Source organism: Stegastes partitus, unplaced genomic scaffold (assembly GCF_000690725.1).
Source record: "Stegastes partitus isolate 25-593 unplaced genomic scaffold, Stegastes_partitus-1.0.2 Scaffold1538, whole genome shotgun sequence".
NCBI classification, from domain to species: domain Eukaryota; kingdom Metazoa; phylum Chordata; class Actinopteri; family Pomacentridae; genus Stegastes; species Stegastes partitus.
The window spans coordinates 124815-143716 of NW_007579269.1; the positions used below are offsets into that span (position 1 = coordinate 124815).

Below are 18902 nucleotides of genomic sequence, written 5' to 3' on the forward strand. Positions count from 1 at the left end.
CATTCTTCTTCTGTACTTGTTGGATTTGGAAGCGAGTGACGTAGCGGCACGTTTTGGCTGCAGTGCAGCAGAGATTATGCTGCAGCTGAGCGAACATGCATGTTGAGAAGGCAGAAGAGGTGAATGAGGCGATACGGCTCCGAGACGGAAGACACCGTGTTGGTTCGTGAGATCCGGGTTTTCCTTTTTAATGCAGCAAACAAAACCTCCACAGGTCTGGACTTGAACTTTCAGAGGATGAGCGAATCAGAAAACAGAGGATGAAGAGAAAGAGAGAGAAAAAAAAGCATTACAAGAAATAATGACAGGGATAAAAAGGAAAGAGTGTGAACGGTTGAGAGGGAAAGAAGAAAGGGTGAATACAGGCAAGCACTCAACAAGATTAATGAAAGGAAACAGGAGAAATATTAAGATATTAAGGGAGTGGTCTTGGGGAAACACAAAACGGGGCCATGTGTCATAAACTGGATACAGCGTTGGACCTTTTCGCTGAAGACGGAGAGAGGTTCCAGTTGTGCATGGGTGAAATTGCTCATTACAGGAAATCCCCACGTCTGGAGAGAAAGTGCCAAGAGAGACTGTCCATCAGATTAATGCGCTGTCCTGTCTTCTCTTGCACGCTTAAAAATCTTCTCATGGGCTTCTATACGTGTCAGAGATGCTCTAACTCATGTAGGTGGGCCTGTAATTACGACGGTGTGTTTTCCAGCGCTGCGTCATTTCTTACAGGAAAAAGGATGTTATCGTCTTTATCATTTTTGGCACATTTTTGCTGACTTTCGAGGCCGCTTCCTAAGCAGGACATCCTATGACATCACTGAAAAACATAACAGCAGCCGTTTCATAAGCTTGTACAACCACTTGAGAAAAAAACTCAACTACCTCTTATGAATGGAATGTCACAATTTTTGCCAAGTAGCTGGAGCGCACGGCCCTGCAGTGAGTAATGCTCCGAGCTAGCTACGTCGCAAGCATTAAATGTGATCTGGCGTTTTGGGTGGCGTTCACAAGATATTTCATGAGATGCTGTATTAATTCTGATGCTTTTGGACAACAGTTGCTTGATATTTTGACTTTGGGAGAGCCCGAACCGAGCTGAGTCATGGTGTTTTTAGTGTGTAGCTCTTGGCGGCCAGGTGGTTCAGCCCGTTCCAGCTGGTCTGCGCATAATTCGGCTAATTTGCACCTTGATCATGCGAGAAGCCGAAGCTATACGTTTCACACGGTGCCGCAGCTGAAAGAAAACCCAACCCGATCCGGGGGAAAATCGCACCGCCGCACTTCAGTGACATCAAAGCTTCCTTGGATTGCCATTTATCTGGTTTATTTTCTCATATCATTCCCAATGAGCACTAATGGGTATTCTTCAGGATGAGGGAGCTTGATGTATTGCTTCAGAGCTCAGTTACAGGGAAAAAAAAATACTCTTTTTGCTTTTTTTTTTTTTCCCCATAAGAGGGATGCTAATGCCCATAACTGAAAGCAAATGTGAATTCCCAGAGAATCCAGGGTTTAAGTGTTCCTATGGCCCACGGGAAGGGGGGGAAATTCAGCAACAAAATAAGAATCTGATCTTCTGTAACTCTCAGCTGTAGCACCTAATACCCAAACGGGCATCCCCTGTGTTTTACGGTGAAGAATAAAACCAGGTAAATGCTGTTCCCATGGGTACAATCTACCCCGCAGAAACAAATCAAGGTGAAGGAGCTGAGGGAAAGCGGAACGATTAACTCGGATGGACCTCTCCGGCTTCGGATTTGCGGAGGTTGAGGATCTAAAGAACTGTCTTAACACAAACGCTGCTGAGAAAGCTGAGTCGGTTTCTGAGGTCATAACTTGGCGCTAAGTACGCTGCAAACGCAGGGGGATCCAAGTTAGAGTGGATGGGAGGGATGTGCAGTGCAGCCTGGCACGCTTTCCACCGGGGAAGCCCCTCTCCTGTTGTTCATAACAATTCTGATCCCTCAGTTTGTACCAGAGCCACGAGTTAGGCAACAGCAAGCAGTGCAGTACATTTAGAAGTCATTTAGTGTCATTAAAACAGCTAATTGGCCTGTAAAGTAGCAAATCTTGCAAAACTTAGGAGCAGCTCAAGTTAGTCAACATTGTAAGTTTGAGTTGTTTCCACGGGCACCAAGCAACAGATGCATATAAAAATATTGCTTTAGAGATTGTGAGCTATGTTCACTCCATTTTCCTTGATCACAACATTGTGTACAGCGCACCATAACTGATGAAGCAGGCAATTTTTAGGGACTGCAAGAAAGCAATTACGTCTTTATCACCGGTGAGGTCAAACTTTACTGTATTTTCCATGAATAAATGCACCTAGTGGCCGCGTGTCAGCTTCTAAATATAGAAGAGATGTTAAAACTTTTCCAGAGTACTTATTGTCATCAGAATAAAGTAAATCTGTCTGTAATAAAATGTGAACCAGACAGAGCTTGAAAGATTGCAGGAGACAAAAAACCTTTGTGTCTGGGGCTTTTATTCTGTTAGTTGTCTTACATTCAGGTTGGCCTGGTGCCGGACCAGACATTATCTAAAAGAGGGAACGAAAATCTATTATTCTAAAGTTCAGACAGACTGTGCTTATAAAAAAAAAAACGTACATCAACTCACACGTCACATAAATCCTACATCTGTTTCCACGTTGCTGTCGTGCTCCAATCAACAACATAATAGAACTATGTCTTACTTCTCTGTCACCAAACATTTATGGCAACTGTCTAGGAAGATGTATTTACTACTCTAAGTGAATCTACGAGAACAATTCAAAGGTGACAACAGTTCAAGCATGCAACAGAATCTAGAAAAATAAACATTCTTTAAATGCCCCTAACATTAACATGAGGTCTTAGTTGTGTCTGGGCATGGCAGTAGTGTTTGAACAAGTGATCTTTTCCTTATTCTGTTGAGGCATTCTGAAAGGTCCATCTGCATTGTTTTTTTTCATACAGTATATCCTGGAGTTGGGTTAAAAAAATACCTGGAGTTAGAACATCTGAAAAGACAATCCTGAAGCAGGAAGTGTCAATCCCTGAGAAAAGGCAACGGAAGTCTTTCACAAATGCGGTAGGCTACTCTTCTACCTTCCTTTTCAGCTTCCTGCTCTTTGATTTCTTTTTCCACCTTCTTTTACCGAGATGGTTGGTGAACAAGTGATTGTACCGCTCGTCTTCCTCCTGTTCCTCCCTCTCGTCTTTGTACCAGGGTCCCCACACGCCCCCGTTGTACTGAGGGTTAGATCGGAGGTCTTTAGCCGGGTAGCGTACCGGCACAGCAGTCTTGTTGTACTGTGCGAGGCGCATCAGCATCTTCTTCACTATGTGTGGGTAGCGCTGAGACAAATCCACTCTCTCATAAGGATCAGCAGTGATGTTGAACAGCCAGACGGATTTACCCCTGTCCCAACGGACACGTTCGTTATGATAGCGATTGGTTAACCGCTGGTGGGAGAAGGTCTGCGGGGGCACCCAGTCACTGTAGCCAGGAACACCTGTTAGGAGCTTCCAGTGGCCCACTCGAAGAGCAGCCTGGATGGCTGTGTTCCACAAACCATACCCGGCCTTCCATGAACCATTCTTAGCTTTAATGTAAATTGGGTCAATGTTGTGGAGAATGTCCTGGCGAGGCGAGGGACGGCCTTCACTGATAGCCTCCCAGACATCGTACCCGTCAAGATTTAGGTCTTCGTCTAAAGTTCCCTCACCCAGGGTCACCAGTGTAGGAAACCAGTCAGTAATGTGGACCAAAGACCGACATTTTGTCCCTTTTCTCACCAACAGGGGACTGTGAACAAAGCCCACCGCCCTGATACCACCCTCCCAGTAGGTGGCCTTACTCCCTCTCAAAGGCCAGTTGCTTCCACCAGCTAACGGCTGGCCTCCATTGTCTGAGGAGTACACTATAACCGTGTTGTCATAATAACCGTAGCGTTTTAGCGCTAACGTGAGGTTGTGGATGGCTTCATCCAGACAGGAAACCATGGCAGCATATTTACGGCGGTGCAGGTTTGGAATGCCCTTGTAGCGCTCGAGGTAGCGGGCAGGAACTTGAAGCGGGGAATGAACCGCCTGGTAAGCTAAGTAGAGGAACAGGGGTTGTCTGCGAGGGTTGTGATTGGCCAAGATACCGATAGCCTTGCGCGTAAACATCACAGTGGAGTACAACCCACGATCCTGTTCCCACGCTGCCTCCTCCCCTTCGTACAGATCATAACCACAGATACCGGGCCCTTCACATTTGTAGTGACTGTAGTAATCCCCGCTTCCAAGCAGAGAGCCGAAGAAGGAGTCGAAGCCACGCTGGGTAGGTAGGCAGCCTCGTTTGTAGAAGCCCAGGTGCCACTTGCCCACCATGTGGGTGGCGTAACCTGCTTGCTTGAGCTTCTGTGGCAGGGTGACGTTTTCCAGGGGTAGGCAGTTGGGCTGGGTAGCTCGGATGATGGAATGCTGAAGGCCTGTATGGATCTGATACCTGTGAAAAAAACAGATGTCATCCCATCAGTGACAAGATTTCAATACTCAACACAGCAGCGGCAGAGGGAACAGGGACCTAATTTAGAACAAGTGTCTCACAAAAATACTGTTGTTAATTCACTATCCTTTCACTTTTCTTTTTTTTTTTTTAAATAAGGGTTGAGCTACTATAAATGCAACATTTCCAGCTAATTTTTCACACTAAATATCATCCAGCCTGGCACGCTTCACCATGATCTTGGATTAAGAGATGGATGACGCAGGTATTTCTGTTAAAAAAAAAAAAAAAAGTCAGAGTGGTGTGTATGGCATGACCCTGTTACTGCACTGATGAAATTACTGCCGTGGAAATCTACATTATACTGAAAAATTGCTGGAAATCCTTCCTCTGTATTTCTTGCCCACACTGTCATATGTTGCAGAACCAGCTCATGAACTGGTCCGGATAGGATAATAGTCCCTGCTGCACGAGTTTATTTATATAATGTTCACATGCTACTGTATGACATTTTAATAAAATAATCTAAACACCGAGAATGCTGCCAGTATAATTTTATGAAACTGAAGACTATACTTTTCCTCCTACAAAGGACTCCTCTCACAGCCTATTTAAAAAGCAACGGGTTGTCTAGTCACAGAGAGCATATTTGTACTGGAAATTACACAGTGATACATATTCAGTACAATTCTAATTACAGTGGAACCGATCCAAAGCAAACACATCTGAGTTGACAGAGGAGTGCTCATAGGCCTCCAAGCACATGATGTTGAGCAGCGCAGTGAAAGGCGTTGGATGGCTGATGGTGTGAGCAAAAACAGAAGACCTGTCACTCAAGACCAGGCAGGAAACAAAGTTGTGACCTGGAGCTAATGATGCTGTGGCAGCCATCTTGGCAGCAACACTAACACATTGATAAGTGAAGGATAGACACTAAAGTCGGCATTGAGGATAGATGATATGAAGTGCAAATATAAACTTATAAGTCTTGTTGGCAAAAAAGGAAAGATTAAAGTCTTTTGTTCTTTAAAATCTGGTGATTTATTTGACTTTTATTGCTACTTGGCACAAAAATGGTCATGTTACGTGATATCTGCAGGCGTTTAATAAAATCGTTTATGGGTTCCGACTCAGAACAAACACTCTGCACTCGCTTGTTTCTCAAGACTCTCCCAGTCCCATGCCACCACATCATCAGTTACTCAACAATGAAGAAGATCATCACTGATGAGCTTTGAAGGAAATTTCCAAAAGTGACGTAAAAGTCTCCTTGATAAGCTGGACGAAAGCAAGCGAAAACAATTTCTGTTACTATCAAATATCACATGTGAAGTAGAAAAGTCTGCTGGACTATAGAGCTGGAACCGACTATTTGTTTGCTGTGCTGGAATCGAGCTATCAATTTTGATCTCCAAATATTTACATGACACAATTGATATCACTGCTGTCTGCTCAATATGAGTGAGCAAGGTCTGGAGGTGTAGAAATGACAATTTATAATAAAGTGCTGGATTAAATTAAACAATTGTGACAAAATATCTTAATCTTAAACTTTACAAGTGTTGCTAGGCAGATTTTTGCTACTTTTAGATAGAACCAGGGTTAGGGTTAGGCTTTCCAGGCTTTAAATTAGGCTAAAATACAAAAGGACTGAAGCAAATTATTGTATTTCCTAGAACTATTCCTTTCACTCTATTGGGGTCCAGGTAGAGACCATTGGTTTGTATTTTCAATGCAGTCTAAAGACTCTCAAAGATGAGGCAAATTTGGATGACACATGAAAAGCGATGGCTGCTTTTATACGTCATTTTCACGAGCGACTATACTATAATTCATTGTATGCGTTCTTCTGGAAGTCCATGCTGACGAATCAACGTTTTGGCACACTGGAGACAAACATCGCATTTAAAGCTGTTGGATCCCACACCGCAATAGAAACAAATAGCCTGAGGGGACCATTACAGGGCCGACCTTGCTCTTGTCCCGACTTTCTGCAGTAGAAAGCTGTTTTTACACAACAATAGATGATAAAAAATGGTGCAAGTACTCAACCACTCAGCAATATTCTGCCACCAAAGTTCCTGTCCAAGCAGGAAACTTTTTAACTCGTTAAATAAAATCTCCTGAACCGACTTTATACTCTGGTACCTGTAGTGGAAATGCACTGAGGCTTCTGTTGCCTAGGGATTGTTCCTGCAGTGAAAAAGGCCCAACTGAGACAGTTTTTGGCCCACAGAGAGGCAGCTCAGCTGGGATTTTTGGAAGCAGCTCTTAGAAGACAGGCATAATAAGCTCTGACTTCATCTTTGTCTGACTCCTTGCGTCTGCTTTGAGTGAAAGCAAGACAGGGCCAGATGCCTCTTCAGCCTCTTCCCTGTTCTGACCCTCCCTTGCTCCCTCCTGAGGTTAGTGGTGTGCAGTCAAACTGTCACCAGGGAGAGGGAGTGAAAATAAGTGTCTGGTTTAGGTTTCCAGCGAGGAGGACTCGGTTGGAGGAGAACCAGAAGGTGGTGAGGCCTCGCGGGCTTCTATTCCCCATGGACAAGACAAAAGTTCTTCAAGGTTTACACCACTGTGTGGTGTGTGCAATGTTCCAAACACTGCAATAAACTCTGTGATTTACAATTCAAATCCTGCTCTCAGCAAAAACAATACACTTAGAACACATCCCCAAACTGCAATACAACCTCCCCTCCATGCAGCACAACTGACTAGGTCATCCGCTTTATCTGAGCCATTTGTTGAAGTTTACCTAACCTAATCACAATGCAAGAAGATCTGTGATCAAACAATACTTATGTCTACTCTAATTAAGCAGTGACAAGTTTGCCTCATTATGGCAGAGTCCAACACATCATCACTGTAATTCCACACATAAAACAAAAAGAAACAGACTTGATGTGTCATCATAAACTTTGGGTTGTGTATGGCGTGAGTAGAACACAAGCAGTTACATGGCCGATGTAGACAGCTGCACTGACTCAAATGGAAGTGTATGTGTTCCATCAGATGTGATTTTTGACAGCAAGAATACACAGAAACACGCCTGAATTTAGCATCAGCACTGTTGAAGAAATTCAGTTTGCTGTAATGGGGGTGTTTCATTGGTATTTCAGCATATGGTGGGCGTACCGACACAGAGAGTGAGTTTGTGAAGTTAAGCCGACCCGGAACATTGGCAGAGTGCAACATTTTTCACAGATGGTTACAGTTGGGGAGGGTATGTAGATGCAATTGTGATCAAAAGGTGGGAAGTGGGTTTATAAATGGCGCTAGGATCTGAGAGCAGAGTCAACAAAGGGTAAAGGATGATCACGTCAGGGGGTCTGGCAATGAGAAAGGGGTGATGGGATCAAAGAGTGACACTAAGGATTAGGGAAGTGCCTCCAGACATTGTCAGATCTGCAAAATCACAAGTAGACTCTCGCCACTGGATAATAGAGCAGCAGTGTGTGTCAAGGATGGTTGATAAACCAATAAGAATGATTCTTCAATGCCACCAAACACCATCTGTTGTAATTTTACAACAAATGCACACCTATTATGTTGTTTTTAGCCTTTTTTGTCCAAAGTAATTTGCCTTAAGTGTTGACATGGCACTACTCAGTCAAGAGAATAGCGAACCAGTTGAGTTCATTAACAGTAGGCAAATACATTTATGTCATCCCTCAGGACTAACTGTAGAACTTTGGTGAGCCTTAGACTTGTGATAGACCGATTAATTTGTTAAATTCCATTTTGAGGTAACTGGCGTTGGTGGATTAGACAACAGAGGCTATGTGTTGTGTCGGTTCGCAACAGCTGCTAGGGTATGACTAGCCACTAGAGCTAATGGGTCATTTTCATAGTGCACATGAGATAAGATAAATCTGTAAACAGCAACATCAGAAGTCAACATGTTTACCAGAACAGTAGTATGAGATGCTATCTATGAGTTAAAGCTGATGCCACACAACTTTCTTTTTCTTTAATTCGTAAGTTTTCCCTAAAGTTTTGTTTATTATCACTACTAAATATTTATTCAGTTAAGGTAAGGAGTTGGAAAAAGAGACAACTACATGATATACCATGTACTGTGCATCTTAGTGTGTCTAGCTGTATTATGTATTGAGTCTTCTTGTGAGCATGAATGTAAGGGATGTGTTGTGTATTGTATTTCTCTTATTGAAGTACTGTTCCAGTTCCAGATGCTAGCTTGGCTTGATGCTTTAAGTCTCATAATCACAAGACATGTTTGTAAAATGCTTTTGAAAGGTACTTTTGAGGACTTTATTTTCATTGCTTTTCTGTTTTCATTGTAATTATTCTGATTCAACTGCTTTTGACATCCTTAAACTGCCTCGTTGTTCTTTTTACATGTTAAAATGAAGCGCTCTGCAGACTGTACTCCATATGAGCGCGGTTTTTTCAGGCGTTTGATGATGAAGATCGAGCTGTCACGACCAACCGTTGCGCACATGTGCGATGAATTAATAGGATTACGGATGTTGCACGCAGCCATATCGTTACTTAATGATCATAAGCTGGATTGCAGGCCGTTGCTGCGTCAGGCTCAGCAAGTTGTTGCAGCCAAAAGTCAATCTAATCGTTCTACAGATGTTGAGGATTTTGTGCGTGTGGAGTTTGTCTGACAGCTCAGCCTTCATCACCTCCGCTGACCAGTTTCCTCGGGGGAAACCCTGACCCCTGACCCACATCATCACCAGAGCGTTTCGATTCCAGCTGCAGTTGGCGGAGGCACTCGGTACGAACGCAGGGGCAGAGCTGTTTGCTCCCTGGAGAAAATTACACTGTCTGCCCTGCATTGTGCTTCACTTAAACAAAATGCCATCTGGGTTTGATGCCTTCAAAACTTTTGGGAAATCAAGTTAGGAAATTGTAATGTTTACAGCTTGGCAAAACGGGTTTCAACGCTGGTTCCCAGGATCTTAAAAATGTTTAACTTCACAGGATAATAATACAGCACTATTCCGAATCTGATACCTCTATTCATTGCAAGTCTTTGAGGTCAGGTCAGTGAATTCAAAATGAGACCACACCAGCCCTGATGGGAGCCAGAAGACTCTTGGTTTCATATGGCGATGGGAAGATTTCTTGTCACTTGGTGGTCTGGGCAGGGGGAGCTCTGAAATGCGACTGCAAACAAGCACAGCGGGGGATAGAAGGGGCATTGTTGGTCTGCCATTCAGGCACTGCGACGTGAATGCAGCAAACTGAGCAATAAATGGGAGTGAAGGGCAGACGTTGAGGCTACATGTGTTTGTGGGTAAGAAAACGGCATCAACAACAAGAAATTAATCAAGCCTGGCATGGGAATGTGTTTCTTTACAAAAAAAACAACATAAAGAAGCTTGTTTACCCCATCTACTGTTTTTCTGGGGACAAGAACACACATAATACATAATTAACTCGGTAAAGACGGCGGACTTGTGAAATCTGGTTCTCCATAAAGTTTCCACAAGCTAAGTACAAGTTAAATTTAACCTTGTTATTTGCCCATAAATGTCTGTAAAATAACGCTTTGGATGTAATAAGCTCCATTATCTTCAATCTTCTTTTGTTTTCATTCCGCTTTGTACGAGGATCATTTTTCCACTTTTACCCTTCACTTCATTTATTTGTTTTTGTCGAGAAGTTTTGCATCAATGCCAGAAGTTCAACGGGACTGAAGGAAACGGGTCTTGTGAATCCTGAAAAAAAAAAAAATTATGATACGACCCAGAAAGTGAAAATGTGTATTAAGACATGTATGTATGTGTGTTAAGATTCGACCCCGTTAAGAGCCCCTGCTCACGAAGCTCCTGCAGGTTTGGTGGTGTTCGCATACCAAAAGGTTACAGCCGTGTAATGGGAATGTCATGCTAAGTGCAGCCTGTGATCCCTCCACAAATCAGTCAAACCAGCTTGAGGTCTTGATGGAAAACGCTACAAGGTGGAGCGCAAAGACTTTCAAAGTATCCCTGTGTTGTTTCTCTTTGACAGACGAGAGGGTTCACAAGGGGAACTGGGACTTGACTTTGCAGGTTTTGGTGCACCTGAAGGACACTTCTAGGTCTTTAGTATTTATGAGGCCTTAAAATAATGGCTGCAGTAACTACTGCCCTCTGGAGGTCCCACCTCCTTTCCTTGCCGTCCCCTGCCCAATGTGACCGATTTATAGGTTCCTTTAAAACCAACCAGAGCATGAATGGGCAGCCACAGCACAGAGGGCTCCAGGGGCCGGGCATCTCTGCACCCTTTATCGAACTTGGAGTTGAACCAACAGAGGCTCACTTCTATATCTTATCACACACTGTTGCGTTCCTGGAGTAAAAATGCAGAGTTGTGGTCTCAAATGCTGCCGTAATCGCGCTATCTCTCCGCTTTATTTGCGCAACCACCGAGCCACAAGGCCAACAAATCACACACGTCATTAAACTCGAATCACCGAGCGCCAGCAATCGCTCAAATTCCTCAAGACAAGTGCATCGGCCACTGCTCCAGCCGCTGAAGTTGTGGAGGTTCCCTGAGCAGACCTGCAGCCCAGGCTGTCGCCTCGCCTTGCTCCACGTCTTCCTCACATATGGTTCAAATAAGAGGCCTTAACCCGGCGATCTGCATTTAATCAAAGTCAGCCCTGGAGTAGTTCGTCTTACTTAGCTCTTCCTCTCAGCAGCCTCTTCATTCACTTTCCTCGCTATCTTTGCAGTTTTACTTCTTCCTTGGACTTTACGCTCTTTCGTTTTCTATTTCACAGGCTCAGGACTTTCTTTTACAGAAATCAAAACCCTAACTCCCTCAGAGAGCTTGCTTATCCATCAGCTTAAACACACACTTGTACAGATCATCACTGTGCCGTTCAAACTGGAGCTGTGTTGAACTATGGAAGCGAACGCGCGACAGGTCACTGAAAAAACAAGAAAAGGGTGACTGGGAGGCTAAGATGAGCTCGAGCGTGGACAGTTGCGGTGGCTGGAGGGCAGAGAGAGAAAAAAAAAAGAGCTGCTTTGGGCAAATAAACGAACCCAGATCCCCTTGTGGTTTAGACCCAATTCAAATCCAGAAGTCTATAATATAAGAGCGCAGTGTTCAAGGACGACAGGAATCCAGCTGCTCTTCTGGCTGAGCGGTCTTTTCCTCATTGCACCCGGACTCCAGAGTGCATTCTTCATTTTTTGTTTGTTGATGGACGGTAGCTCATTTGGTGATGCAGGAGCCTGATAATGAAATTTAATTTAGTTTTAAATTAGGTTTTGAGAGGAGTCACTTCAGCTTAAACACCTGCGGTGAATAGAAAAGCGGGGCAAGGGGTGACTGAAGACGAGATTAGGACCATCTGTATGGCACATGTACCCCTTTCTAAATAGAAACGTTAAACCAGCTATGATTTGTCGGCAGTACACCTTAGCTGACCAGAAGTCAAGTGAGATGGCGAAAAGGAGATTCAGCTACTGACAGAAGAGCAAAAAGGTGAGTTTATGATGTAACATGCCTGGAAAACCATATGCAGGATTTGCCTGGACAGGTAAGTTGACATGACTCGCAAGCCCTGGAACATTCAAGCGTGTTCACTCATTTACAAACAGGGGAAAGGTTCCAGAAATATTGTTTTTTTTACATTCCTCCAACATATTTTAATTTTAGGGGCCGCCCAAGGGGAGCAACCTCTGCCCCTGCCTTTGGCAATCCACTTCCCTTCATTGGGAAGGATCAGTGGGAGGGTGACAGGGTTGAAGAGCACAACTCTGAACTTGAAGGAAAGCAGCGAGTTTAAGCCTCTAATCTCATCAGTGCAGCTTAAAGTAAACCAGACAGGTTTAAATTTTTCTGATGGCACGAGGATCCCGGGGGCGGACAGCGTGGAAATCTTTTCTCAAGCTCCTGTTGCCTGGGTGGTTAAAGTGCTTTGCTACGGTTCCACCAGCAGCTGTACACAACTGCTTCTTTACATCTGCCAGATGCTTTTAGCTTCGCTCTCTTGGTTTTGGTAGACTTATTAGCTCATAAAGGACATATGTTCAAAGTTTTCAAAATGTGAAAGCAACTGACTTGTCAAATTCTGTAAATACTGTACAATATATGTCCTGCTGGTTCTGCCCCGGATGCATAGTCAGTAAACCACAAAGGGTTAACCACAACACAACCACAACACCAAAAACAGGCCTGACAAGAGAAAAAAAATATGTACCTAAGCAGTTGCTAACTAGTTCATACTCTACTTTCTACAAGGGAGCCAAAACATTATGACCCCTAACAGATGAAATGAATAACTTTGATTATCTCATAACAACGGCAGATGTTGAGGTCTGAGATATGTTAGACGGAATGTGAACAGTTGGTTCTCACACTCGACATGTTGGCTGTGGGAAAAATGGACAGGTGTAAAGACTCTGACCAGGGCCAAATCATTGTGGAACAACTGGATCGGAGCAGCTTCCAAAAACTGCAAGGCGTGTTGAGTGCTTTCCGTCAGCAGCGTTGAGTACTCATCGGTAGTGGTCAGTAGAGGGACAAACTTTGAACCAGCGACAGGGTGTTGGGAGATATCTGATCTACGGTAGCTCCAGCTTATAACTTCCAGGGCTCTGCTGTTACTGATACCACAGTGCATTCTCGGAAGGTGTTTTAGGTGCACGCAAAGAAAAATATGGAGATAACTAAGTTAAACTGGATGCAGCTACTGGTTAACACAAACCATGACCCTTTTCCCAACCTGGCCAAGCAGTTTTGGTGCTGAAACTTGACCGACTTAGGTCTAAATATGATTCTACGATTTTAAGATGTTAAATGAATGAAAAGTCTTTTGTTTCTCTTTGTACCTAAAAAATCGCGCTTCAACTGCCATTACATGAGATGATCATAGAGCAGCATTGGATACAAACCAACTGAGATGCTAAAAGGTGGAAGAGGTCCCTACTGGCCCGCATGTATTATAATAATGGTAACACTTGTTGAATGGTATGATAACATCTAAATCTGGTGTTTGGGTATATTTTAACGTGGGCCTGCTCGGCTTTTAAATAAACAATGGGTATATGTATCTTAGATCAGCAGTTCCCATGAAGGGTTTCAGGACTAGAGGACTACGGATTTAGAATTCAGTTAATATCAAATAGATCACTGATGTTTAGTGTGCACTAAACAGAGTTACCTTATGATGAACTCCTTGTTGCATTTCTACAGGATAGGTAGACTGACGCAAAGCACACGTCCTCAAATCATCAAAAACGCCACAGATTCTTACTTTAACATACTGAACAGGAGATTTTTCAATAACAGACTTAAGGTTGGCCCTATTGTCCTGGAAATATTGCATTTTATAATTATTGTGATGTCTTTGGAGCACCAAAGCTGCCTTACAATACCAAGTCTCTTTTTTTTCTCTGACCGTGTCAGAGACGGAGGCAAAAATCTGAACAGAGGATGTGAGTAAAAGGTTCATAAACAGGTATTTTACTAAATTGAAACCTGATTCAAAGTGAGCACAACATTTTTCCCTCTGCATTAATACACATTGGATAGTATTCTGCCTTTATCCTTCTTAAAACTATTTAAATCCCTAAAAGGAAAAAAAAAAACTCAAAGAAGGGAGCATACCTTTTTCAGTTGACCTGCTAGCAATTCATAGACTTATGTGAAGTGACACGCTGCCAAAGGGCTTGTAAGTAAGCTTATCCTATTCTACTATATGTTTTAGGCATTTTTTAAAAACTACAGACATCTTTTAATCGATTGGTTCTGGTTCTACAACCACATATCCCTTCACATATAAGACCTAGCAAACTACTTTCCTGTCCAGTGACCTGCTTTTCAGTCTGGGATAGCTTCCAGAATGCATAGATTTAACTCAATGACCCTGAATGGGGAAAACAGGTGTGAAAGGTAAATGTATGGATTCCTTGAGCATAACTAAGCCAGCACAGCTCCTCACTGGAGTTAGTGACCATGTTTATATGGATCATTCTTTAAAATCTTTTTTTCTTTCAGTGTTACAACCACTACAATCACTTTCAAATGTGATAGTGATCAAGAACAGGGTGTGTACAGTTATGAGGGTTAGTAGGAATGGTATTTATCAACAATAAAAAGGTTTCCAGTAACTGTAGGTTTAGAGATGACGAGTTGTAAACACGGATATAGGATGCTATAAACACCATATCAGACATACTGAAAGGTCAAATAACCCCATGTTGGCTCAGAAAACACTGGTTTTCCCCAAGTTTTCCCATGTTTCCTCATGTGGAAACTGTAGTTTTCTCTCCACTGTGCAGGTGTTGAGTTACAGCTGAGGCAGAAGAGAGAGGGCAAGACACTAATCTGTCTTTCCAGGAGTTTGGATTTGCTCGAATCCAGGTTCCAGTCTTGCCTCACAAAGATATCCTTCTTAAAAACAATGATAGCATTAACCAGAGACAATTGGCATTAGCCATATTTATTTTGACTCCGCAGTCCTGTGGGAATATTTAGGGAGTTAGGAACCGTCTGGGTGACAGTGGAGAAAAACAGAGCGAGCACAGAAAAAAAGAAATAGAGTCTGATTTTATACAGTGAGCATGCAGACGGGTTCAGATGCAGGTGGTTGCCACGGTAACCGGTCTAAGCAGCCTGCAAGAACGGAATCGGGCTGTTGTGAAGCGCTTATGTTTTGGATTCCGTCCTTCACGCGCTCTGATGTCTTGACAAGTCTCTGCGAGTCAGCCAGGAAGACTTGAAACAAGTTTGTTGCCGGAGCTTTAGTGAGCGTCCAGCTGACACAGACAGCTGATGTTTGAAGGCTAGAGCGCAGATGGATGGCGTTCTTTCGCTCAAACTCCACCACACACACGCTTCTCTGCAAGCATCCGTTGAGGAACACAGTCCTGGAAACCTAATTGAATCTACACCTACATTTCCACATGGATGCTATAGCTGAGGCTCCACTCAGAGATGGGAGCAGCTTGCAGGAGGAGGTTGCACTTTCCTCATTATTTTCTCATAAAAACATTGATGCCCAGCAAGTCTCCTGCCTTTTTTTTTGTTGCTAAGGAGTGGAACAGATGGTGGAGCTGCCCTGCAGAGCTGCATGTGCACAGAGGAAAACTGCTGATGTGAAACATTCTATAAGCAAACTACAAAGCCAGACCACAATTGACCCCCCGTGATACTGTATACATTAAACAGCCTCGCCCTCTAATATCTCTTTACAGCTTCCTGCTGCCCACTGAAACACTTAGCGGTTGCTCAGGCAACGCTGCTGCTCCCTCATTTAGGAAACAGTTAAAAATTAGTTTGGCAAAAAAAAAAAAGTGTTGACTCAAGGCCTTGTTAGCTTATTCTGGGGCAGAAGTTGCCACAATCCAACACTATGCCCCTCACAAAGGGGAGATGTGGCACAAATCTGACCCGCTATCAAACTACAAATAAACTACAATTCCCATAATTTGTAAGTTTGGGCATTATTGTGATTACAGTTTAGCAAAATGGCACCAATAAAATGTACCAAAGTAGCTATTAGCAGCCCCTGTCTGCAGTGTACCCATGAATGTACAGACAGCTGGGTGACTGTGATGCTGAAGAAAACTTAAAAATGTGGTAATTGTTAGGCTGAGCTTACAGCATCCATCATTTTTATGATTTCTAGGTGGATTTATGGATGTTTATTCACAGTGGACATCAGAAATACTGACACCCTGTGTAAGAGTAAGTCATGCTGAATGTAAAAACGTCAGGTCTGTGTGTTCAGATGTGAGTTATGATTCCAAGAGCACCATGTTTGAAGAACTGCAGCGAGGTCGCAGTAAGGGTTAAAAACCTCTGTTGTGGGGTAGTATAGTAAAGTCTGTACTTCAAAGGAGACTGTGACTTGTAAAATGTAAAATCCCCAGAAAAAGCTAATAGTTGGACCTTGAGTGAAGATGTGACGACTGTTTCTTCAATGAGAATAAGGTTTTGATGTTGTTCGTGTTGGAGATGGCACAGTTTCTTAACTTTTAGACAGACGGAAAGGCTTCTGACAGCGCAATCTGACCAAGAGCACCACTGAAGCGATGAGTGAAGAATTAACCAATCAGCATGCTTGATGTGCAGGTCCAGAGAGTTTAGATTTGCAACATTTGATCATTCAACAGCTACCACAACTCAAAGCCAGCGCAGAAACAGCTTGAAGTGTAATACCACCGATGACCACTAGATGCTGGCTAACTAAAACCCCTGACTCCCCATTTTTAAAAAGCATCAACTTCTCTCTACAATTTTTTACCAAGTCATTATGGTCTCCATGGCTGAATCTGAGGCCTGTAATAAGAGCGCTGGTGGTCATTTCAGCTGCTCTGTTAATAAGATTTCAAGGATTATTGAAAGCTTTGATGTCTGCTGCAACTCTAGACCTCTGACGGCTCCATTTCATCTCAGCAGGTGACGTACTGACTGATCGCATTGTGTGTTCACTTTGTAGTAACTAATCAGACCATCAAAGTAATCCCCAGAGTTCATGCAAGCTGGAAAAGGCAAAGACGAGTACAGAGAGCAGTGCTTATCGCCTCTGCTAAACGTTTTCCTGGGAGGAAACCACTTGGATGAGGATATCATTGGGTATAGACCTGGCTTATTTAACGCTTGCATCTAAGCTCCTAAGAAAAAGATGAACTTGTACGACTGACTTAAGAAAGATAAGAATGGAAAATACTGGAAGAAATGAGACTGTAACAGCTGTAACATCACACAGCTGATGGACGTCATTCATCACACAGTTTAATTTATGTCAGTGTGAATTCTTTAGTCGAGCCTGGTTGATGCTGGACTACTGGAGCTGATGCTGATATTGATTATTAGGGAAACAAAAATAGCAATATTGAAATGTAGGACAGTCTGCTAGAGTTACACTGACAGAGGAAAAATGATGGAGTCACTGTTACAGATTTACAATAAAGACACCGCTCGACTCCGCACCATCACCTGCACAACTGCATGTGCTGCTGCCAGAGTCAGAGCTGCTCTGCTGGATAAACTATGACACCATTTCTAAATTAAACTTAACGTGCACTATGTCTGAAGACAACAAAAGGCAAATATATAATTAAGTTGAGCCCATTGTGTGCGGATGAATGCATTTAAACTCCTATAAAATCCAGGATTTTGCTTCATTATTGTTGCAGTATTTAGTAATTATTTGCACATCACTTTGGATTAGAGTGTTCAAACATGATGCAGCTCCTAAAACTGTTTGCCACGTTTGGATGTTGCATTATCCTGATTGTCACAGGAGACTTCAGGAATATATTTCAAAGTTTCCCCTGACAGATGCATGGCTTTACAATTTATTTAATCCTCCAAACTCCATAAAGAGGAGGACCAGGGGCTGTAGTGCAGCTCACCTGCCGGTCATGAGCTGGCTCCTGGACGGGCTGCACAGCGGCTGAACGTAGTAATTCTCCAGTTTGACTCCCTGCGCTGCCAGCCGGTCCAGAGTCGGGGTTTTGATCTCGGAGCCGTGATACCCGACATCCCGGAATCCCTGATCGTCCACCAGGATGAAAATGATGTGCGGCTGAGAGCTCGGCTTGTCGAACTCGTTGCCTCGGTTGCGCAGCTCCGCGTTCCAGTTTTCCCACGACATCTGAACGCTCCACGTCTGAGAAATGATGAAGCTGAGGAACAAACTCAGCGGGACCCACAAGATAAACATGTTTCAGGAGAGATTTTCTGTTGCTCTGTTGCTCCGTGCGTCCGGCGGCGTGTTGCACATGATCAGGGGGGAACAGCAACGCTTGGAAATTGGGTTCTCATTGTGTTCAGTCTTTTTTTTTTTTCTCCGATCACACAGTCCTCTGACAGCTTCGCGGTTTGTGGGAGAGAAGAAAAAAAAAATCAGAGATGGTGAGTCCACGTGGAAATCAAACGCATCTCCTCCAGCTGCAAAAGTTCACCGCCTCATAGAAACACACGCGGGAGGTTTGTCACTGCATCCAGGCTCTTTCCTCCTCCGGCTGTGGAAGTTTGTGTCAAAAGATGCGCAAAGTTTCCGCGGTGGAGACGCACAGTGGAGCTGCCGGTGCGCACAGCGGAGCGCAGATGTCCATCCTGTCACGCTGCGGTGCTTCTTCCATGCTCACAGCGCGCTGACGACTGGATCCAAACACCGGAGCTGCTCTGGAGCAGGAGGAGGAGGAGGCGGAGGCAGGTCCTCCGATCGCCGCTGCTCCCAGCGCTGCACTTTATCATGGTGCGTTCAGGAGCAGCTCGTAACGTTCTGGAGAGAGCGTGGAGAGATGGAGCTGTACGCTGGCACAAGTGGTCCTGTGGAATGACAGTAATATAGTTCTACTTCAAAAGTGTAATTTACTGAAACTGTTGATGACTGTTTAATTTATGACAGAACTCTACCCTGTAAAAATAAAATAAAATAATTAAAAAATGTATTAATTTAACTGTAATTTGCTTGAGCAATTTACGGCTACTTTACTAGT

The 18902-nt window shown here is 43.7% G+C and overlaps 1 protein-coding gene across 1 annotated transcript; it reads right to left on the reverse strand.

Annotated features, from left to right (window-relative positions):
- Positions 1 to 2470: 2470 nt before the first annotated feature.
- On the reverse strand, positions 2471 to 18541 carry arsj (arylsulfatase family, member J). Its single transcript, XM_008300424.1, has 2 exons — positions 17811 to 18541; positions 2471 to 4479 (listed from the first exon to the last, which is right to left on the reverse strand). The coding sequence occupies exons 1-2, from the start codon at positions 18119 to 18121 to the stop codon at positions 3081 to 3083; spliced, it is 1710 nt and encodes a 569-aa protein (XP_008298646.1). The 5' UTR covers positions 18122 to 18541; the 3' UTR covers positions 2471 to 3080.
- Between the last annotated feature and the right edge of the window lie 361 nt (positions 18542 to 18902).

Excerpts from the sequence above, each read along its gene's own strand:
- arsj (XM_008300424.1), bottom strand. The coding sequence starts at position 18,121 with ATGTTTATCTTGTGGGTCCCGCTGAGTTTGTTCCTCAGCTTCATCATT. Across the intron at positions 4,480-17,810 it reads AGCCAGCTCATGACCGGCAG|GTATCAGATCCATACAGGCC; the intron begins GTGAGCTGCACT and ends TTTTTTTCACAG.